This window comes from Phoca vitulina, unplaced genomic scaffold, assembly GCF_004348235.1.
Source record: "Phoca vitulina isolate PV1807 unplaced genomic scaffold, GSC_HSeal_1.0 scaffold8, whole genome shotgun sequence".
Classification (NCBI taxonomy): domain Eukaryota; kingdom Metazoa; phylum Chordata; class Mammalia; order Carnivora; family Phocidae; genus Phoca; species Phoca vitulina.
Genome location: NW_022589711.1, coordinates 47,553,521 through 47,577,583, shown reverse-complemented (window position 1 = coordinate 47,577,583; position 24,063 = coordinate 47,553,521). Strand labels below are relative to the sequence as shown.

The 24,063-nt window shown below is 34.9% G+C and overlaps 1 protein-coding gene across 7 annotated transcripts in view; it reads left to right on the top strand.

Annotated features, from left to right (window-relative positions):
* LRCH3 (leucine rich repeats and calponin homology domain containing 3) overlaps positions 1-24,063 on the top strand; it is a 118,475-nt gene that overhangs the window by 28,101 nt on the left and 66,311 nt on the right. For all 7 annotated transcript variants that reach the window (XM_032406759.1, XM_032406763.1, XM_032406762.1 and 4 more), the window contains exons 2-3: positions 21,793-21,937; positions 23,674-23,800. In XM_032406759.1, coding sequence (XP_032262650.1) covers positions 21,793-21,937; positions 23,674-23,800 — 272 coding nt within the window. The remainder of the gene's footprint in view (positions 1-21,792; positions 21,938-23,673; positions 23,801-24,063) is intronic.

Sequence of the window (24,063 nt, the reverse complement as noted above, 5' to 3'; positions counted from 1 at the left end):
ACTAGGTATTTATCCAAGGGATACAAACAGTGATTTGAAGGGGCACATGCACCCCAATGTTTATAGCAGCAATGTCCACAGTAGCCAAAATATTAAAATATTTTTAAATTCCAGTATAGTTAACATCAGTGTTACATTACTTTTGGGTATACAACAGAGTGATTCAACAAGTGTATACATTATTTTATATTCACCACAAGCGCAGCTACCATCTGTCACCATACAACCCTATTATAATATCATTGACTATATTCCTTGTGCTGTACATTTCATCCTTGTGATTTATTCATTCCACACCTGGAAGCCTTCTCTTTACCCATTTTCCCATCCCCACCCCCTCACTTCTGACAACTATCAGTTTATTCTCTGTATTTATGGGTCTGTTTCTGCTTTTTGTTTGTTTGCTTGTTTTGTTTTTTTAGAGTCCGTGTAGATGTGAAATTATATGGTATTTGTCTTTGATTTATTTCACTTAGCATAATACCCTCTGGATCCATGTTGTCACAAATAGTAAGATCTCATTCTTTTTTATGGTTGAGTAATATTCCACCATTCATATGCGCATCTTCTTTATCCATTCATCTATCATTGGACATTTTGGTAGCTTCCGTATCTTGGCTATTGTAAATAATGCTACAGTAAACATAGGGGTGCATACATCTTTTCAAATTACACTGTTTTCATTTTCTTTGGATACTCAGTCGTGGAATTATTGGACTGTATGGTATTTCTATTTTAAATTTTTTGAGGAACCTCCATATTGTTATCCACAGTGGCTGCACCAGTTTGCATTCCCACCAACATGCACAAGGGTTCCTTTTTCTCCACATCCTCACCAACACTTGTTTCTTGTGTTTTTATTTTAGCCATTCTGCCAGTTGTGGGGTGATATCATATTGTCATTGATTTGCATTTCCCTGATGATCTGTGCTGTTAAGCATCTTTTCCTGTATCTATTGGCCAAGATCCTCAATTTGATTTCACAATTATATTATGAAGAAATCATTTCTGGAAAACCAATTAAAATTATAAAGAAGGTAATGATAATACATTTAGCCAAGATAGAAATTCTGCATACTTTTCAGAGAGAGGGTTTTACATTAATGTTGTTCTAAACAAACGCTTATTTCTTGCAGTTACAATAAATTTAGGTCAAGCATGTAAAGACCAGGGTGGGGTGGGGGTAGGAGGCAAATATATGTTTAAATTAAATACTATACCAGAATATTTAATACTGTTATGAAAGAAGGCTGATGATACAATCTCAAGTACTGGACAGAAATTAATCCTATAACAGTAAATTATAAATTCAAAATTGAAATTCTTTCATTACACTGAAATTGTAAAAAAATTTTACATAAAATAGTCTGAAGTGAGAGTTAAATATTTTCGTTTTATGGCATTGTTGAGCATATAACATACCCAATAAGACATTTCAGTGAAATTAGTGTAAATATGGGACTTGAAAGTAGGTTTAAACATTTCATTAGAGATAAATCAAACCCTGTGCACCTAAATATATTACCAATTATTGGAAATTCTTCCCTTTCTTACCTGTACTACTAACAAGATACTGGTATCAGTATTTTAGATGAAAGTATACCATAACCAGAGCAAAGGACACAGACTCTGTAGATTAGAAATGTTCTGGCTTATGCTAAGAAAAAGACAGTATCAGTAACAACAAAAGCCTTTTTCTTTTTGATTTTTTATTTATTTGAGAGAGAGAGTGAGCATGAGTGGGGGGAGGGGCAGAGGAAGAGGGAGAGGGACAAGCAGACTCCCCACTGAGCAGGGAGCCCCATGGAGGGCTCAATTCGGGGGCCTGATCCCAGGACCCTGAGATCATGACCTCAGCCAAAGTCAGACACTTAACCGACTGAGCCATCCAGGTGCCCCACAAAAGCATTTTTTTTAAGCAGACATACAACCACAGATTTCTCAGTCTAGGAATCTTGGTCAGTCTTTATAACCAAAAAATATGCATTAGTCTTTAATGAAAAGGAATATGTAGAAATCCTTAGGTTTCTATATTTTACTTTTTCGGATGTACATGTGCAAGTCATGTACTAATATTAATAGTCACAGAAATTTTAAAATGGGAAGACAAGTTGCCTCTGTTTTTCTGGTAATATCTTACTCTGTTAAAAAGATTTTTTTTTTTTTAAAGATTTTTATTTATTTATTTGACAAAGGCACAGTGAGAGAAGGAACACAAGCAGGGGGAGTGGGAGAGAGAGAAGCAGGCTCCCCGCAGAGCAGGGAGCCTGATGCGGGGCTCGATCCCAGGACCCTGGGATCATGACCTGAGCCGAAGGCAGATGCTTAACGACTGAGCCACCCAGGCGCCCCTGTTAAAAAGATTTGACAGCAGGTTCATTTAATCTGATGATCTTAATTTCAACAAATACCTATTAGCAACAAATTGAACCTCATTGCCGAGAAATTTTTTATAGTATCATGACCAGATTTTCTAATCATAGCAAAAGCCACAGTGAAGTAGCCCAGACTTGCTGCCATTAATTTGTTGTGATGAGATTGTAATAAATTTGTTCAAAGCATTCATAAAGTTCTAACTTCCGAGGTGCTGTTAAACATAAAACTATGTCATTGTATCATTTAAAAATATGACTGTTTGATCATAAGATATACTTTTTATTTTCCAACTGGTTAAAACTAAGACCTGCCACATAATGAGGCACAGTTTGGTATCCCTGTAAATACTGCTGCATGAAATTAAAACAAGGAAAATAAATTGTGATAAATTCATAGCTTTCATAGAAAAATAGATATTCCCTGAACTTGTCATATCAAGTGGTCATCATTCAGTATGAATTCCAGTATTATAAGTAAAATAAGACATTAATGGATTTTCTCTAATTCCCTGTTTCTGATACTCTGCTTCAAAAACTTGATTATCGGGCGCCTGGGTGGCTCAGTTGGTTAAGCGACTGCCTTCGGCTCAGGTCATGATCCTGGAGTCCCAGGATCGAGTCCCGCATCGGGCTCCCTGCTCAGCGGGGAGTCTGCTTCTCCCTCTGGCCCTCCCCCTCTCATGTGCTCTCTCTCTCTCTCTCTCAAATAAATAAATAAAATCTTTAAAAAAAAAACAAAAAACTTGATTATCAGCATTTCCATCATTGAATTCCTGGGTCCTTCTAGTTCAAGTTGTTTTTGACTTTTTGGGGTTATGAATTACAGGGACTGGATCTTGTTAAAGTATTTGCTTCACTCAAAAGTCAAATAGGCTCAATGGCACTTTCTCTTGGAACGTGCCTCTCTCATTTTTTTCCCCCTTTTATCTCAGGAATGACACCATAGTCATGGAGTCTGAATTTTTAAACTCTAATGCAAAACACTTAAAATTAGCATTGGATTTTGAAAAATTTTCAGCCCTTGACATTTTTGCTACATACCCTATACATTTCCCATTCTTTTTTTCCTCTAAGGAATTGAGATTTCTTCATGGCCCTTCCTTTCTGAAAAGGAATAGTAATCTTAGAAGAGGCCATTTATCTTTTCTTCCTCTCCAGCTACTGGACAGTGGTCAAAGTCCTGACTCGACTCCTTTGACATCACACCAGGGGAAGGTGGAGGGTGCCTCATTACTGCTGGGTGGAGGTGGAAGTCCAGGTTCCCCATGTGGTCTCCACTGACTCTACGTGGTGGGGAGCGGAGGGCATGACCTTCTGGCAGGCATGAAAGTCCCAGCTCCCTACCTGGCCTTTGACCACACCAGTGGAGACTGGGGAGGAGCCACAGAAATGCTGAGTTACCTAGGCCTGCAAGGGTGGAAATTCAGAGTTTAGGCTCTCTACTCAGCCTTTTTCAGCATGGGTGGGGGTGAGGCCACAATTTTTTCTGAGGTATTTGGCTGGAGTCGGGCAGTAATTGTTTGATTTGCCCCTTTCATGGTCCTTTGGCTAGAGAGAGCAGGCTTTTGTTGGGACCTTTATTTTTCTTCTTGTTTTTTGGGTCTCTGCCCATGGGTGTTTCTGGGTTGCCAACTTGGAGACATCAACTCCAAGTCTAGGATAAATGAGGCAAAAAGAAAACCCAGGGAACTGATCACTATGTTGTCCTGAAGTCCCTAGTTGTCTTCTTTTAATCCTCTAGAGTCTTCTTATGTTTGTGTTAGATACAACGGCCAGGGTTTTTACTTGCACTTAGCAGGAGGAATAGGGGAAAATATATCTGTTCTGTCTTCCTGGAAGCAGAAATCTACTTGGCATTTAAAATTGTATAAATTTACTACCTTTGATAAAAAATTAAAATTAAAAACAATTTAAAAAAGAAAACCCATGAATTATGTACAAATATTGTGACTTTAGGATGAAAAACATTAGAAAATATTCTCATTTCTGACCTCCCTGGGTTACATAATTTTACTAATAACTAAAATAAAATTATTTTTATTGCATTCTCTCTCAACAAAATTTTCATGGGAATGACATAGTAGTTGAAAACATAAAGGAAAGGGGTGCCTGGGTGGCTCAGTCATTAAGCGTCTGCATTCAGCCTCAGGGTTCTGGGATCAAGCCCCACATCGGGCTACCTGCTCAGCGGGAAGCCTGCTTCTCCCTCTCCCACTCCCCCTGCTTGTGTTCCCTCTCTCGCTGTCTCTCTCTCTCTGTCAAATAAATAAATAAAATCTTTAAAAAAAGAAAGAAAGAAGGAAAACATAAAAGAAATACCTAAGTATAGGGTGTTTTTTAATGTGGCAGATTTAAAGAGAAGTTTCAAAAGTGTAACAAACTTTTATCAGGTATCCCAGTATCTTCGATTAATGGGCAACTGTGTAGGGCCTTTCTCCTTGGTATTTGTTAGCCTGTGGGAAGCACCATGAACAATATCATTGTGGTTTGTTAAATAGTTATCAAATCACATTTAAAATTAATACTTTTATATAATTCTTTAGGGACTTGAACTTTTTATTCCTCTTGAATGTGTATTTTAGAATTTTTTTATAGTTTGTATTTACTATTTCTTTATATGTTAAAGGATATTATTATTATATCCTATTAAAATTTACATTGTTCAGTGTTAAAAATCTCTTTACAGAGAGTGTCTGTCATAATCTCAGTCCTTTTTAACATTCATAACAGTGACTGTTCTCATAGAAAGTGATAGTACTGTATATGTGGGTATTGCATAATGGGCTTTATCTGGTAAGGATGATGTCATTGCGTGGGATGGCCTGAAGGAATTATTAGAAGAACATAGGACTTTTGACTGCTAACATTTTTAAATAAATACCATACTGTTGAAAACATTAATTTGTGTTTGGTCTAGAATGAACCTAGGTTTTCCTGGCTTGGCTTGGCTCTAGAGATTTAAAGAAAGAAATTCTGTCATAATTACATAACTGAATACATTGAGATATTGGACATTTTTCTCTCTGGGAAAGAGAAGTGGAATTAAGAAGGAAAGAATTTAATAAACAACTGACATTCCTTGTTACACAGTTGTGAGACTAACTTGAGATTTGATGTTCAAAGATATTTGGAATTTTTGTTTCTGTCATTTCTGTATTATTTAGTTTATTGCTGAGGTGTAAGATGTGATTATTAGAAAAATTCATAATTTTATAAAGAGATTTTTAAGGTACATATCACTAAATAGAGGCAGATTACATTGATTTTGTTACTTTGAGTACTACACATTCAATTTGTTTTTAGTGTGGTAAGATATATGTAACATAAAATTATTACCATCTTAACTATTTTTTTAAAAAGTACAGTTAAGTACATTCACATTGTTTTGCAACCATCACCACTATAGCTACCTCTAGAACTTTTTCATCTTCCCAAACTGAAACTGTATCTATTAAACAGTTACTTACCTCCTCCTCCCAGCCCCTGGTAACCACCCTACTTTTCTGTCTCTATGAATTTGACTATTCTGGGGACCTCATATAAGTGAAATCATACACTATTTTGCCTTTTGTGTCTAGCGTGTTTCACTTAGCACATACTTTCAAGGTTCATTTACGTGGTAGCATGTATCAGAATTTCAGTCCTCTTTAATGCTGAGTATTATTCTATTGTATGCATTTTACTACATTTTGTTTATTCATTCATCTTTAATGGACATTTAGGTTGTCTCTACCTTTTATCTATTGTGAATAAAGCTGATACAAATATTGGTGTGCAAATACCTGCTTTCAGTTCTTTGGGGTATATACTCAGAAATGTAATTGCTAGGTAATTTTATGTTTAATTTTTTGAAGAATCACCATACTGTTTACAGGAGCTGTACCATTTTACATTCTTACTAGCAAGAACAAGGGTTCCAGTTAACCCCATCCTCATCAATACTTGTTATTTTCTGGCTTTTAAAAAAAAATAATAGCCATCCTAATTGATGTGAAGTGGAATCTCATTTTGGTTTTGATTTGCATTTCTTTAATGATTAGTGATGTTGACTGTCTTTTCGTGTGCTTATTGGCCGTTTGTGTATCTTCTGTTCAGGTCCTTTGCCTAATTTTTTAATTGGGTTGTTTTTTGTTATTGTTGAGTTTTAGGATTTTTTTATAATATATCTTGAATATTAATCTCTTATCAGATAACCCATTTTATTTTTAAATCATGTTGCAGAGGGTTGGTGATGATGTGGTTGTAATCTGACCTAGTCTGTAGGTATGTCTCCTACATTTCCTCTACTAAGGATCCGTTCTTATGAATCCCTTTATGGAGCCCACATTTTAAAAATTAACTACCTACCAAATATTTTTTTTATTTAGAAATGATTAATTTTTAAGTTTTTAATAAAAAACAAAATAGCTAAGTAGAGATTTGTTCAGCATGAAATATCCAATCTTAGCATACTGAGTTAACTTTTTTCTAGCAATTAAAATTGACCTTAAGTCAGGTATTGTGTTAGATGCGAAAGACACAAAGCTTTTGGTCTCAAAGAACTTAACATCTAATGAAGAATTAACAATACCACGTGATAATTACTATGGTGGGGTAATAGAAACAGTGATGGAATCCTTTGAGTGCCTAGACAAGTCAAGGGAAGTATAATGAAATTATGTTTGAGATGGCTCTTGAAGGAGGGATGGGAGTTACCAGGGTGTAGAGACTGATGAGAGCCTGAAGTTCAGTGATACTTCCTTTGAGAGGGTCCTTAGGGTTAAGAATCACTGGTCTATATGACTCTGAAAACCAAGGAGGGAGGGAGAGCTAGCCCCTGTGAATGAGAGGAATTAAGAACATTGTGAACTAATAAGCAAACACCCTAAAAAATGTCTTACTGTATGTGTGTGTGCTAATAAGCAGTACACAATGGCCAAAGCATCTATTTTTTTTTTAAAGATTTTAGTTATTTGAGAGAGAGAGAGAGAACATGAGCAGAGGGGAGAGACAGAGAAAGAGGGAGAAGCAGGCTCCCCACTGAGCAGGGAGCCCCACACGGGGCTCGACCCCAGGGTCCCAGGATGATGACCTGAGTGGAAGGCAGACACTTAACCAACTGAGCCACCCAGGCACCCCTTGTTTTCCCTGTGTGCTTTAGGTAACCTGTTCATGGATAAGAGCTAGAAACACTTGAAAAAATTCTTTATAGAACTGATTAAGTTCAAGCTGATCTGTCTTGATATGAAAAACTTAAGTTTAAATTCAAGATATTTGTATTAATTGATTCAACTGAATTAGCTTACTTTGGTTGCAATTCAGATAGGTGGCTCCTTTTAACAGATATGCCACCACATGATTTCTTCTGATAGCTTACATGAAAATAGGGAGAAGAACAGAGGGTCAGAAGAGAGAGTGAATTAGATCTGGTGGGTCAAAGGAAGGGATCCCAGGTGGCTTAGTATAGAAGTCGGACACCGGTCTGAGAAAAAAGGTTGTGTCTGGCTTTGGGCTGCTCTAGGAAGTGTCCTCTGTGGAGAATGGCAATGGTAACAGTTTGAAAGACGGGGCAAAACTGAGCAGATTCCTAAGAGCAGAGAAAGAATTTGTTGAATTCAACATTTGAAAAACCACTTAGATGTTTATAATTGTTTTCTTTAAGAGATTTAAGTTATTATTAACAAGTTTTTGTGTTATAAAGAATTAGGGATTTTTCTTTTTTTGTTACCTTATCAGAAGTGAGAAATAAATACTATGTTAGTAAAATAATTATGTTCTTTTTTCTGGATCTTGTGACTTTCACAGTCTCAAGCTTTCTCATTTCACAGAAATGGAAAGTTATAAATTAGTTGGGAGGAAAATAAATGTTTCATAAAAAACTTCTCTCAGGTTTAAGGAACCATACTGCTGTAGGTCTTTGGGCTCAAGTTTGTCCCCAGAAAGTAGGACTCAAACACTTCTAAGTCATATGATCATAAAGTTCTTAAGTAGATAATGGAAAAGACAGACTTGGGAAAAAGTACCTCTCAGCATGCTTCTTACCTGCAAAAAAAGGTAAAATAATTGAAAGCATCTCACTGAAAGTGTTAGAGTAGGAGAGTCTGAGATGTTCTAGAGATTAAGATGGTGATGGTAGAATTAGGACTAAAATCTAACTATATTATATGTCTCATTTAAAGATTTTATTTATGTCTCATTTAAGATAATAGTGTTTCTCTAAATTTTATTGTTTCTGGGTATGGTTTTGAAAACTTTTATTGGCAAAGTATGTGATAAACAATATTTCAAGATGAAAGCAAATACAGTTGGTCCTTGAACAACATGAGGGTTAGGGGAACTGACCCGCAACACAGTTGAAAATCCATGTCTAACTTTTTTTCCATGTCTAACTTTTGACCCCCAAGATTTAACTACTAATCCTCTACAGTTGATGGAAAGCCTTACTGATTAAACATAAAGTCCATAACACATATTTTATATGTTATGTGTATTATATATGTATTCTTACAATAAATCTAGAGAAAATGTTAAAACTATAAGAGAAAATACATTTACAGCACTGTATTAAAAAAAAATCTCCACATAAGTGGACCCGCACAGTTCAAACCCATGTTGTTCAAGGGTCAACTGTATTATAAAAATTCAGTCACAGTTAAGCATGGTCTTTATGGACGAAAGAATTGAGTTTCTTTTCTAATATAATGTGAAACTGGAATCCATTCTAGGCAGAAATTCTTGTTCTTTCCTATGTGAGCAAAAAGGATCTTTGAAGTTGGTTGATGTTTTTTGCTTTCTCTATATTATTTGAAAAGGAAAAATGTGTAATATATTTGAATGATATCTAAAAATAAGGGAGGGAAATTAGAAAATTATAGGAATATATATGTATATGTTGTAAATATATGTACACCCTTTCTCATTAAGATTTAATAATACTTATCTTTGTTATCATATATTTCTTTTTTTTTTTAAGATTTTATTTATTTATTTGACACAGAGAGATAGCACAAGCAGGGGAAGTCGCAGGGAGAGGGAGAAGTAGGCTCCCTGCTGGGCAGAGAGCCTGATGTGAGACACGATCCCAGAACCCTGTGGTCATGCCCTGAGCCAAAGGCAGACGCTTAACCGACTGAGCCAGCCAGGCACCCCCTGTTATCATGTATTTCTTAACTCTAACATGTTTCACTACAGATAGCCACATGTATTTATGGTGATTTAAACCCATTAGGTATACCCTTTCTGCCTATCAAATTATGGCAGGTTCTGGTTTCTTTAATTGTACCCTTTTCTCCAGCCTTCAGTAGCATTTTTTTTACTGCCCTCTAGGCATCACTAACAGTCTCTGCGAGGCCCCTTAGGGCCACTACCTGATGCCTTCTTTTAAGCCAATGCCAGATGTTTTAAGTTTTTGTCAGAGCAGCACTTCAATTCCAGGTACCAATTTCTGTTTTGCTTGGTTATGGCTGTGTAACAGACCATCATAAAGCTTGGTGGCTTACCAAAAAAACCCAACAACCATTTATTCTGAAACTTTCCTAGGGGTTGGCGGCTTTCCCTTCTGTCTCCTACCCCCATCCTCCAAATCTAACTTGCCACAGAAGTTTCTGTTACACAAGGGTGAGAGAGAAATAGCTAATTCCAGAACTGGGACATGGAAGGTTGCAAGATAAACCTGGAACATCTTGTCGTGCTAGAATATGAAGAAATTCTCAAAAAAATGAAGATGGCATACCAAAAAGATACAGGAGTTCTCATAATCAAATCTGGATCATAATGGATTATAAGCCTTTGAATAAAAATGAAAATCCAAGTCCATGTAGAAAATAGGACTATAAATCAATGTGCTAGTAATTTTTATAAATAGGAAGAAGGGGAATATCATAAATTAGAAACACTTTGTATTTCAAAATGGAACAAAGATCCAGTGTTATTATTTTATATACCTAAAGCACTCTTTTACAGTTGTAACCTATTTCAACTTTTTTTTAAATTATGAAATATTTGGGGTGCCTGGGTATCAGACTCTTGATTTCGGCTCAGGTCATGATCTCAGGGTCCTGGGATTGAGCCCCATAGTGGGCTCCACAGTCAGCTGGGAGTCTGCTTGAGAATTTCTCTCCCTCTCCCTTTGCCTCTCTCCCTGCTCTCTCTCTCTCTCAAATAAATAAATAAATCTAAAATATTTATCTATAGTTTGATACACATAATAGTTTTTCCCTGAATAGTTGAATTTGATTCATTTTATGTAAGTACTTGCTTAGAAATAAATTATTTTCAATCCAGGTTATGTGATACTTCTTAAAACAGCAAAAAAAAATCATAAAGATAAAATTGTGATTTGGTATTTTTTCACTATGTTAGTTATGTTACAGTCTTACTGTAGCTGAAGCTCTCTATAGATAAGGGAGGACAGGATTTTTACTCATTTCTGAGTCGACAGTTTTTGTTTTATCCATTTATTTGCTCATTTTTTGAATGAATATTTTATTGAGCACCCTACTATGTGCAATGGCACTACTAACTGCCAAGTGTACAGAGTTGAACAAAGCATAGTCCCTACCTTTATAACATAAGAGACTCATTAGATATTTGCTGTATGAATCTAGATTTTTATACACCCCCTCCATTAATATTAAGGATGCTTTTTACAATTTTTTAGGCTTTTTTCTTTAACATATTATTTTAAAACTTAACAGTATCTCTGAGGTAAATTTGACATGGAGGGTAAGATTTTTGTAAATGTGGAAAATAATTAGGCATTTTATTGCAAATGAAATGTCCTAGAATATGTTTTATTGAAACATTTATTTAGTTATTTTAGTTCATTGAGACTTTCATGATTTATCCCTTAACCAGAAATTTTCTCATATTTTTATCAGGCCAAAATAGGCTTTTCATGCTTTGCTCAACTGAATAATACATCCAAGGGCTGTGCCAAAGAGTGGTATAGTTGTTGGTTCACGTTAGAAGAAAAGATAATGGCTGGTGAAAGACCAAGGCCATATTCAGGATATGATACATAGAAGTAACAATAGCTTTATTGCAAAGTTGTTTATTATCCAGTTTGTGGCTTTTCACAATACTTGGCAAACCTCAGTTGAGTTTGCAGTCTAGAAAACAACCTAGGATTGACTACACAGACACAGAGATGGAAATTTAGGAGGTTTGTGTGACAATAACTAGTCTTATGAGTATGTGTGAAATCAAAAGCTTACTCTAGTAACACAAAGATACGCTAACCTTTGTGCTTCTTTAATCTCACTGAAAGATAAGGAAGTTGTTTTAAACATTTTAATGTAAATCATTAAGTAAATGTTTTCTGCATTTTTGCGTTTTAGAAGTATGGTATACTGAATGCTATATTGCTTCTTTTTGGTGACCAAAGATCATAAATTATTGTATTATACTCTGCTATATTTTATTATCTAGTACAATTCCATATAATTTTGGGAGTTTTGTTATTTGTTTTTGTTGTGTTGCTCTCAACCGTAGAAAGCTGGCTTTATGTGTGCCTCTTTGCGTTTTATAGTTTATGAAGTAATTTTCCATGCATTGTTTTATTTGATTCTTAGATTAGGCAGTGACAAAGGAGATAAAGAGAAATGAATGGGTTCAAGATACATTTGGACCAGTAAACTGAGAGTATTTGTTGATAGGATTAGATTGGACAAATGAGAAAGGATGATTCCAGAATTCTGTCTTAAGTAACTGGATAGACAAAAACATTTCCATCATGAGATAGAAAATAGTGGAAAAGTGATATATTTGCAAATTTCTTTGGCATTAGTGTGTAAAAATAGTTCTCAAAGCTAAGAAGTCTGTTTTCCCCTCTACAGAAAAACATGAGGTAATTTTAAGCATTAGATTTATATACAGGACTCAGGACACTGCCTATAAATGAGAATTTCCTACACTAGTTAGTCACTAAGTCAAATGTAGGTAAATTCTGTAACCATATTTTGCTAGTTTGAACTTGAGAAAAAAATTAAACTATCAGTCTGTGGTCTAGCTGAGCACTTTACTATTTTGAACATAACTGAGATTCCAGTAGTAAAGAAGAAAAGAGCATAGATAATAAAAGGGCTACATCTCTCAGAAATAACATGACCCTTTTAAAAATCCAAATACATTGGATAATTATGTTAAATATAGAGTGTTTTGGTTAAAAGATAAAGATTGTCAAGCAATAAAAAGAAAGCAAAATCTATGTGCTGTTTATAAAAAACACATTCAAAATGTAATGATCCAGAAGTTGTGAAATTAAAGACTAGAGAAAGATATTCTATAGCTATATTAACTATATTAGTTTCCTGTGCTGTGTAACAAACCACCACAAACTTAGCAGCTTAAAGAACTTAATGGTTTCTTTGGATCAGGTGTTCAGGCACAGCTTAGCTAGGTCTGCAGCAGGGCTTCAATCAAGGTGTTGATCAGGGCTGAGTTCTCATCTAGAGGCTTGACTGGGGAAGGGTCTGCTTCCAGGCTCCTTCAGGTTGTTGGCAGAATTTATTTTCTTTCAATGATAGAATTCATGGTAGCTTGCTTCTTTAAAGCTGCAACAGAGAGAGACAGACAGATATAGCCACAGGAATGATATCACATCTCCTTTGCAATCTTCTGTTGGTTAAAGGCAAATCTAACCAATAGAAGTACAGTTGATTTTTAACAATATGGGTTTGAACCGCCTGGGTCCACTTATATGAAGATTTTTTTTATAGTATGGTACTATAAATGTATTTTCCTTATGATTTTCTTAATATTTTCGTTAGCTTACTTTATTGTAAGAATACACTATATAATACATATAACATACAAAATATATGTTAATTGACTGTTTCTGCTATTGGTAAGGCTTCTGATCAACAGTAAGCTATTAGGAGTTAACTTTTGAGGGAGTCAAAAGTTATACCCAGTCTTTAACTGTGTGGGGGGTTGGCACTCTTAACTCTCCCACATTGTTCAAGGGTCAAATGTATATTGGTTACTTATGAAGTCCCACCCACACTCAATAGGAGGGGGTGTTATACAAGGGCATGAACATGGATCATGGGAGTCACATTAAAATCAGTCCACCAAACCAACCAAAGGAAGAGATTTCAAAGCAAAGAACAGTACTAGGAATAAAAGAGGTAACTTAAGAATTATAAAAATTTGATTTACTAGAAAGATTTAATAATTTAAGATTTTGTAGTAATGTAATAACAAAATCCCAAAATATATAAAGAAGAGGTTAAAGAATTACAGAGAGAAATAGACAAGATAGCAATAGCAATAGTAACAGAAGACTATAATATACCCCTTTGAGCAGTTAATACAAAAAAACTGACCAAAAAAAGTAAAGATGAGCCTTGAACAATGCAATCAAACAGATAGGACCTAGTAGACATAACTAGAACATTGTGTCCAATGTAGAATACACATTCTTTTCAGACTCACACAGACTATTTATAAAAATGGGCCATATGCTGATCCATAAAGAAAATGCAGAAAAATATCGAAGGATTGAAATAACAAAGAGTATTCTTTTACTATAATGAAGTTGTTAGAAATAAACAAAAAGGTAATTAGAGTATCTTTAAATGTTCAAAAATTAAAGAATACATTTCTGACAGAATGAGACAAGAAATCATAATGGAAATTAGAAAATATTTCTAATCTAATATACTTATAAAATATATATTCTCGAGATTCAGCTAAAGCAGCACTTGAAGGGAGTTTTATAGCTTTAAATATGTATATTTGAGAAGAACAGTCTAAAAATTAATAGACTAAGCATCCATCTCAATAAATTAGGAAAAGAATAACACAATCCCTCCTCCAAATAAAAAGATGATAAAGATAGAAACAAATTAACAACACAGGAATTATACAGTGAATAGGGATAACAAAGCCAAAGTTGATATTTTGAAAACACTAATGATATTTTCAAATCATTGATGAGATTGATCAAGAAAGAAGGTACAAAATTCAAAGTCAGAAGGAAAATAGAAGGCATCCCTTCAGATGCTATAGACATTAAGAAAAGAAAAGAAGAAAAGGATATTATAAACAGCTTTTTGCTAATGAAATTGAAAATTCTGATGAAAATAGCAAACTCCTAGACTCTAATAACTTAAAACTGATTCAGGAAGATTTATAAAACCTCAATCCTGGGATTGAGCCCTAAGTCAGGCTCTGCACTCAGCACAGTTTCCTTGTCCCTCTCCCTCTGCTCCTCCCCCTGCTCGTGCTCTCTCTCTCTCTAAAATAAATAAATAAAATCTTAAAAAAAAATAAAAGATTTATAAAACCTAAATAATTTTATAAGTATTAACGACATTTAGTCATTTGTGAAAAATCTTTGTTTTAAGGGAAATTCCAGGACCAGATGGCTTCATCAATGAATTCTAACAGGCTTTTTAAAAAGAAATAATTTGAGGGGTGCCTGGCCTGCTTGGTTGGGAGAGCATGTGACTCTTGATCTCAGGGTCATGAGTTTGAGCCCCATGTTGGGTGTAGAGATTACTTAAAAGAAAAAGAGAATTTAAAATTTATATAAACTCTTTCAGTCAAGAGAAAAAAAGGGAATATCCCCAAATTAAATTTTATGAGACCAAACAACCTTGATATCAAATCTTGACAAAGTTAGTATGAGAAAGTAAATACTCCAGAGTATTATTATGAGTATTTGTGATAATATATGCTAAAATCTTGAAACAAATATTAGTGAAGTGAGTCCAGCTAATATAAAGGATAAAACATCATGACTAAATTGAGTTTATCTCAAGAATGCAAGATTTAATGTTAGAAAGTCAATTTAATTTCATAATAATAGCATAAAGTTTTAATGAGAAAGACAAATCAATTCTACACTAATGGAATAAAAGAACAGTGGAATAAAGGAGTAAAATTAATTCCATATTAATATAAGAAAAGATAAAAATCAATTCTACACTAATGGAATAAAAGAACAGTGGAATAAAGGAGTAAAATTAATTCTATATTAATATAAGAAAAGATAAAAATCAAAGAGGGCACGTATTGAATGGGGCACTGGGTGTTATATGCAAACAATGAATCATGGAACACTCATCAAAAACTAATGATGTAATGTATGATGATTAACATAACATAATAAAAGTTTTTAAAAAATCCTATGATCATCTCAATATGATTTCATCTCAATAGATGAAAAAAAGAGATTGATGAAAATTCAACATCTATTACTGATAAAAACTCTTAGTAAACTAGGACTAGAAAGGAATTTCAGAGACACCTGGGTGGTTCAGTCAGTTAAACGGCTGCCTTCGACTCAGGTCATGATCTTAGGGTCCTGGGACTGAGTCCCACATCCGGTTCCCTGCTCAGCCTGCTTCTCCCTCTCCCTCTGCCTGCCACTCCCTCTGCTTGTGCACTCTCTCTCTCTCCCTGACAAATAATAAATCTTAAAAAAACAAAGGAATTTCATTAATCTGATAAGGAATATCTACAGAAAACCTTTGAAATTAGGAACAAGACAAAATACCTTCTATTACCCCTTTTATTCAGCATTATACTGAAGAGCCTAGCCAACATTGTAAGGGAATTCAATAAGTAAGTAAGTAAATAAATAAATAAGGATCAGAAAGAAAAAAAACCACAAGCTTTCGATATTCACATAACCGTGTAATTATGGTTCTAGAACTATCCAAAAGACTCTACAGATAAATTACATCAATGAAAAAAAAGTTCATCAAGAACACCAGATACAAAATCAATATATAAAAATCAATTTTATTTCTGTTAGTAACTAGTGGTTAGAAAATAAAACTAAAAATATATGTCATTTATAAAATAATCAGAACCGGGGATAAAGCAAGTAAACAATGTATAAAATCCTTTTGAGGAAAATTATAAAATTTTATTAATAGATAAATTAAAGGTGGCTTTTATTAATTAATGGAGATGTTCATGGATTGAAAGATTCAATATTGTAAAGGTGTTATTTCTTCTCAAATTGATGTTTGATTCACTACAATCTCCAGCAAGTGTTTTCGTGAAATTAAACAAGCCCATTCTAAAGTTTATAAGGAGAAGCAGAGGACCTGGAAAGCCAAGAAACACTTGAAGAACCAAGTGGTAGGAGTACCTTAGCAGTTTAGGAACACATCACTCTGCTAGATGTCAAGAATTATTATAAAGCTATAGTAATTAAGATTGAGTAATATTGACATAAGGATGGACAAGTAGTGCAGTGTATTAGAAAGCCTTCAAATAGACCCGTACAAACAGACACCTGATATATGACAAAGGTGTTATTGACAAATAATAGGAGGGAAGATGGTCTTTTCAATAGCCGTCACTGGGACAAGTGGGTATCCCTGTAGGAAAAATTGGAATTGGCCTCCTACTTCACATTATACTAGAAAAATTAATTCCTGGTATAGTAAATGTGATGGTCAAACTATAAAACCTTTAGAAGAATATATCTTTATAAACTTGGATAGGGAAGGTTTTCTTTTAAAACTGTAAAAACCACTAACCATAGAGGAGAAGATTAATAAAACATTTCACTGTATTAAAGACTGTCATCAAAGATACCAAAAGACTGTGAAACTTCAAACCACAGAGTGGGGGAAGATATTTGCAACACATATAATTGACACCAGATTCAAATTCACAATTTGTAAAGATGTCCAACAAACCAAAAGACTTTACAAGAAAGGAAATCTATGGCCAATAAACACGAAAAGCTGTAGTACCTCATTGATAATAAAGGAAATGAAAATTAAAACCACAATGAAATACTACTGTGTGAAAATCTTTAAAACATAATAAACATATTAAGACATCTCACAATAACAAGTATTGGCAAGGACGTGAAGCCACAAGAACTCTTTCACACCGCTGGTAGATGTGTAAATTGGTACAACCACTTTGGAAAACAGTTTGTCATTCTCTTGTGAAGTTGGAGATCCATATATCTTATTACACGGCATTTTCATTTCTAGATATTTATCTAGATTGATGTGTAATTGAAATGTTCATCAGTAGTAGAATAAGCAAATAAATTGTGGCATGTTCATATAGAAGAGAACTATGAAGGGCGCCTGGGTGGCTCAGTTGGTTAAGCGACTGCCTTCGGCTCAGGTCATGGTCCCGGGGTCCTGGGATTGAGTCCCACATCGGGCTCCCCCTGCTGTGTGGGGAGCCTGCTTCTCTCTCTCCCTCTGCCTGCCACTCCCCCTGCTTGTGCTCTCTCTCTCTCTGTCAAATAAATAAAATCTTAAAAAAAAGAGAGAACTATGAAGACAGTGAAAATGAAGGAACTACTGCAGGATACAACTTACATGAAAACAGAAGGAAACTGATTCTCCCCTAAAATCTCCAGAAGGAATGTAGTAGCCCTGCCAGCACACCTTGATTTTACCCAATGAGACTTATTTCTGACTTCTGACCTCCAGAAATGTAAAATAATGGAATTGTGTTGTTTTAAGCCACTGAATTTGTGGTAATTTGTTACAGCAACAGTAGGCTAATACTAAAAATTATGAAGTGTTAAAACTATCAAGGAAATGATTATCACTAAAATCAGTAGATTGGTTTCTCTTTTGGAGGGAAGAGGTTATGATCAGGAAGAGCTACATTGGAGCTTCTAGGGTACTGGCAATATTTTATTTATTTGAATGCATATATGTTTTATGTAGTCTTCTGCACATACGAAGTTAGTGTCATTGCTTTTATAACCAGAAAAAGAGTTTTAAGAATAATACATACCCATAATTTTTTAAACTGAAGGTTATTTCTTAAAGGCTTTTTAAAAATTTTATTTATTTATTTGTTTTAGAGAAAGAGAGAGCACATGCGCGAACACACAAGTAGGGCTGGGGCAGAGGGGGAGAATCTTCAAGCAGACTCCCCGCTGAGCCTGGGCTGGATCTCACAACCCATGAGATCACGACTTGAACCGAAACCAAGAGCCGGATGCTTAACCAAGTGAGCCACCCAGGCGCCCCTAAAGGCTTTTTAAAATCACATTCCTTTGACTATGAAATTATTTCTTCCTGGAGGGAGTATGACAAAAAATATTTTTTATAAACCACTAGTACTTTGCAGTATTTTCCGTAATATGATCAATGACCTAAATGACTCTTTTATGAATTTATAGCATGTAAAAAAATTACTCAGTTAACATAAGGAAGAAGCTACTTGTCTTCCCAAATTGAAATAAAAATACAATTTAAGTGGAAGAACTTAAAAGAACCCTTAAAACTCTGGTTTCAAAAATAGATTATGCCTTAAATTTGCTAAGTATTAAAAAATTAAGGAGTACCCATTTACTGAAATGCATCTAAGCCTAGTGTGTATCTTGCTGTTATTTTTTTCCCTGTTTAGTATGGGGGTAAAAAAAATGATGGAAGCTATTTGTTTCATTTTTCTGGATTTTAAGTAATTTAAAGATTTATTTATTTGTGTGAAAGAGAGCACATGAGTGGGGAGTAGGAGGGGGGTAGAAGCCGACTCAGCAGACCCCCCCTCACCCTCCCCACCCCACCCCTGCTGAGCTCAATCCCAGGACCTGACCTGAGCCAAAGGCAGATGCTTAACAGACTGAGTTTAAATCCTCTTTGTTTAAGGGATTAAGCATAATCCCTGCCTAAATTTAATTTGTTGCCTGGAGCTTTCATTTTGGAGGGTTAAATTTAAATAAGGAGCAGTTTGCAATGAATTTAATTTCTTTCATTTCTTCAACTTTTTTTTAAGTTTATGTATTTATTTAAGTAATCTCTACACCCAATGTGGGGCTAAAACTCATGACCCGGAGATCAAGAGTCACATGCTCCTCCAACTGAGCCAGCCAGGCACCCCTCATTTCTTCAACTTTTAAAATTATACTAGTAAAATTTAAATAGGAATGGATAAAAAATAATTCTTGTTGCATTTAGTATGAAAGAAATTGTTTATAGTGTAATTCTATAGGGAATTTTTAGTCTTAAGTACTTGATGGTCTCTGTTAACCAGGGCTTTAACTTTTTCCTAATGAATACAATATGGGGAGGCATTTTGGCAAGATGGTGATCTGTTTCCCAACTTCAGTTACTAAGTACCACTTCAGAGTGAAACCAGCTCTGAGACTTGCAGGCTGGAGGGCCTAGAGGGAATATGTGAGTTTGGGAAATATACTGTGATCCAAATGAAAACAAGAGGCAAAATCCTATGGGGCAATTATCAAAATTTATAAGTTCTCAGAAAGAACTGTGCCCCTGAATGGAAGCTTACTTCCAGTGCATTGTAGAGATTGCTTCTGCTGTTTTGGTGTTAACTGCCTTTCAAGGGACTCGAGCTTGGAGGATGAGGCAAGCCATGAATTGGCAAAGGAAAATAATTCATTTAAAGGAACACCAGCAGACAGAGACAGATGAACAAGGATTGCATCTACAAGTGATTTCAGTGAAAGAGAACAGAAATAGAAACTGGAAGAGAGAGATGACAGATTTAACTGGCAAAACAAAATAAATTATCTTAGATTTTCAAGAGAAACAAAGAGACATGCTTCTAATCATGGTGTAAGAGAAAACAAAAAGCAGGGAGCTTTTTTATATATTAATTTGTGGAAAGGGTGATTATTGTTGAGACTCAAATTCCTGGTCTGGAACATTAAGTAGAAGAGTATACCAAAACGGGGCAGTGGGAGAGGGGGGATATATATATATATATATATATATATATATATATATCCATCCATCGATAGATATATCCATATATATATGGAAGGAGAAAGAGCAAATGGAGGAGATACAACAACTAGAGATAGAATAGGCAAGCATTTCTCTGGTTTAGAGAAAGATTGAAAGAGCCTATTGATTTCAGACCAGAGTGTTGAGGATGGTGGGGAGACAAAAAAACATGCTGTTTACAAAGGAAAAGTCACGCGCCAGACTACTCAATGTGACACTGGAAGCTAGACGGTAATAAAATAACATCTGCAGGTTCCTAAGAAAGGACCTGTGCCTATACCTAGCCAAGTATTATTCACGTGTTATGGTGAAAACAAGATACTTGTGGATATGCAGTAATACAGGTCCTCCACTTAGGGGAAAAGTTCTCAGTAAATGATTCTCACCAAATAATTACCAACAGAGACTTTAAGATAGGGCATAAGAAGAGGGAAAACAGTGGTAAGCAAATGAATCTCACAGTATATTTAACTAGATCTAAATGGATAATGATGGAGTGACTTTATTTCAGCACATTCCCTGGTCTTGTGCATTTCCTGAAAGTTTGCAAAAGCTTCATTAGACGCAGGTTCTGTTCCTCTGGCAAGACTGTAAGTGATGTTCTGTTCTTCCAGAGGGAGGCCTACAGTTTCTGATTGTCTTATTGTAAAGACAGCTGTTAATACTCAATTCTAGATCCATTAATTCATTGAGGGTTGCAAAATGGTGACATTCTATCATTTTTCATTTATAGCTAGAACACTTACACAGAGACGCTTCTTTTCATCTGTTTGGTTATTCAGTGATACAGTTCATATAGGAAAGCCAAGTTAAATGTTTTCCCCTTACTTTATCAGTTTACAAGATAATGAATTGGTTCTCTATCATCTTTTGGGAGGGAAGGGGGAGATGTCATTATAAACTAGTATAATTCAATATATGTGATACATTTGAGTCCTTTGCAATTATTATCTTTATTGAAGCTAAGATTGTCTCATCTTTGGCCAGTGGGAGCAAAATGGTTCCTGACTCCTTTTGACATGACCCTGATAATCTTTGACAGTAAAGAAAGGGGCAGTATAATGGGGTGCCTAGGTGGCTCAGTTGGTTAAGCATCTGCCTTCGGTTCAGGTCATGATCCCGGGGTCCTGGGATAGAGCCCGGTGTCGAGCACCCAGCTCAGCAGGGAGTCTGCCTCTCCCTCTTCCTCTGACCCTCTCCCCTGCTCACTCTCTTGCTTGTTCTCTGTCTCTCTCAAATGAATAAATAAAAAGTCTTTTAAAAAAAAGAGAGAGAAAGAAAGGGGCAGGTTTTTGTTGTCGTTGTTGGGCTGGTTTGTTTTTGTTTTTGTTTTTTAGTTTTGCTTTGCTTTTTTAAAAACCTCAGAATGTTGTCTGTGCTTTTGGGAAGGTGGATTTTAGGATCCATTTGTTTCCTAGGATATTTGATACTTAGTATGATCTTTGGTGTAATTGTAGGGAGATATGCCTTAGAATTTGTGTTACTTGCAAAAAATACTGGTTTTATATTTTAAGTATATGTGAAGACTCAGAAAGAATCAGTATTTCCCAGCAAAAAGATGGAGAGGTGTATGTTAAAATGGTTTTTTCAACTGATTAATAAATACTTGAATGTTTACTCTGGACCATTCTTCACGATGGGAACTCTTGGGAATTCAGTCATGAAACCTGCTTATTTACCTAACATTTCAATAAAATAAGTTCTAAGGATTGATCTTAAACTTAATTTATTTTTTCTTTCAGATCTGTCACGAAATCGTCTCTCAGAAATTCCCATAGAAGCATGTCATTTCGTTTCTCTTGAGAATCTCAACTTATATCAAAATTGTATTCGGTATATACCAGAGGCAATTCTAAACCTACAGGCTCTGACATTCTTAAATATTAGGTAAGGATGTTGTTTCTTTTCTTTTTTTTTTTTTTCTAATTTTTAGTTTTATGTGGTATTTTCAGTTCTCTCTTCCCTTTCACTAAAATTTACATTATCTGTTCATATCTGCAGTATCTATACATGTTCTTAGGCTGAATTAACAATATTTCCTATGTCATTCTAGTTTCTCCCTTTGTCTTTAGCTTTGCAATAATTAACAAACTGTAAGGGTCATGAGCCTGATAGGCTTGCAATAGTCTTGTAGCTATGATTCTCCAATTACATTTTCAAATAAGTTTTATCAGATGAGAATAGATCTGAAAGTACTTTCACTCTTGTGATTTTGTATTTTTGTGTACTAAGTTCTGAATGTGTAAATGCATTTATTTAACTCCTTTCTATTTTTTCATATCTTGGAAGACTTCTTTCGCTACTTTTTTCATTATAAAAGTTATAAATGTTCACTGGAGAAAATGAGCAAATGTAGAAAAGTATAAAGAAAATTCATCAAAATGTTGTATCTGAGTTATAATTATAGGTGATGTTTTCCTTTTTCTCCAGGCTTTCAATCAAATTTTTAAATGAGTTTTTCCCCTTGGCATGAAATACTCTTTGGAAATATTTTTATATGTAAACATTTTATTGTGTACCATTTATATACTTCTAAAACTCGTTTTCCCTTTCAGATATTTAGTTTATTTCAGTTTTTTGCCATGATAAAAATAATACTGGCAGAGACTCTTGTATGTAAATGTTTATTTTTCTCTTTCCTTAAGGTAAATGTCTAGGAATAGAATTATTATTTTTTTAAGATTTTATTTATTTGAGAGAGAGAGAGCGACAGAGATAGAGAGAGCATAAGCGGGGAGGAGAGCTCAGAGAAGCAGTCTCCCTGCCTGGCAGGGAGCCCAATGGGGGGCTTGATCCCAGGACCCTGGGATCATGATCTGAGCCAAAGGCAGATGTTTAACCGACTGAGCCACCCAGGCACCCTGGAATAGAATTATTATTGATTTAAAAAGTTTTAAAGGCTCATGATCTGTATTAGTCAAATCAGCAAAAGGTCTTAGAAATGGGGCCAATTGACCCTAGAGATTAAAAGGTTAAATCTGTATAAGTAAAATTTTAATTTATTTTTATCCTAATGATAGATGTGTACTTTTAGTACTGATTTTGCATGTTTTTGTATAAATAAAAGATACCACACCTATATTTCAGCTGATGTGACATATTTGAAATCACAGCCTGTCACTTGTTTTCCATAGAACCATATTTGGATCATTTATATACATTTGATTATAATGTATGTAATGATGAGGGAAGTAGATTACAACTACTTTTATGTTTATAAATCTTCTTTGGAAGACAAGGGGAGAGGATGAGAGTCATCTGCCGTATTTTTAAATCACTTTATACATAACATTAACTTTAATAAAATAATAATATGTTGTGTTTATATAGCACATCATTATTTACAAAGGAGTTTTATGGTATAGGGCCCTGTAGGATAGGTCGAGGAGGTATTAAAATCCTCAATTTACAGATGAGGAATCTGTGTAAAAAGCAGATAATGCTGTGCTTAAAACCACAAAGGTGATACGTCAGGAAATGGAGACTAGAATCCAAATCTAATACCCCATTTGTTCCTTCCAAGACTTAACGTTTGTCACTTTACTGAGTATAGAATAGGAAAGATGGAAATTTTTTTCTTGAGTGGTGGGTTCTGACTCTTCTTTTTCTACTTACCCATTTAGTCGGAACCAACTGTCAACATTACCAGTGCACTTGTGTAATTTACCATTGAAAGTCTTAATTGCTAGTAATAACAAATTGGTGTCACTTCCAGAAGAAATTGGACATCTCAGACATTTAACAGAACTTGTAAGTTAATGTTTTACTTTTTTACTGTTCCCACATGTATGTATATCCATAGTCATACCATGCTCTGTTCTGTGGTAAATACCCATTATTAAGGTGTGTTTTTTAGTTTTTTTTCAAGTATGAATAGTGAAGTTTTGCTGTTGATCAGTACTGAAGTGCTTCAGCACAGAGTTAAAGAACTGAAAGTACAAGTCTAATTAGGCCCAGATGGACTGGGAGAGAGTCATTAGAATTACATTTTAACCAATATTCAGTGATTTCTA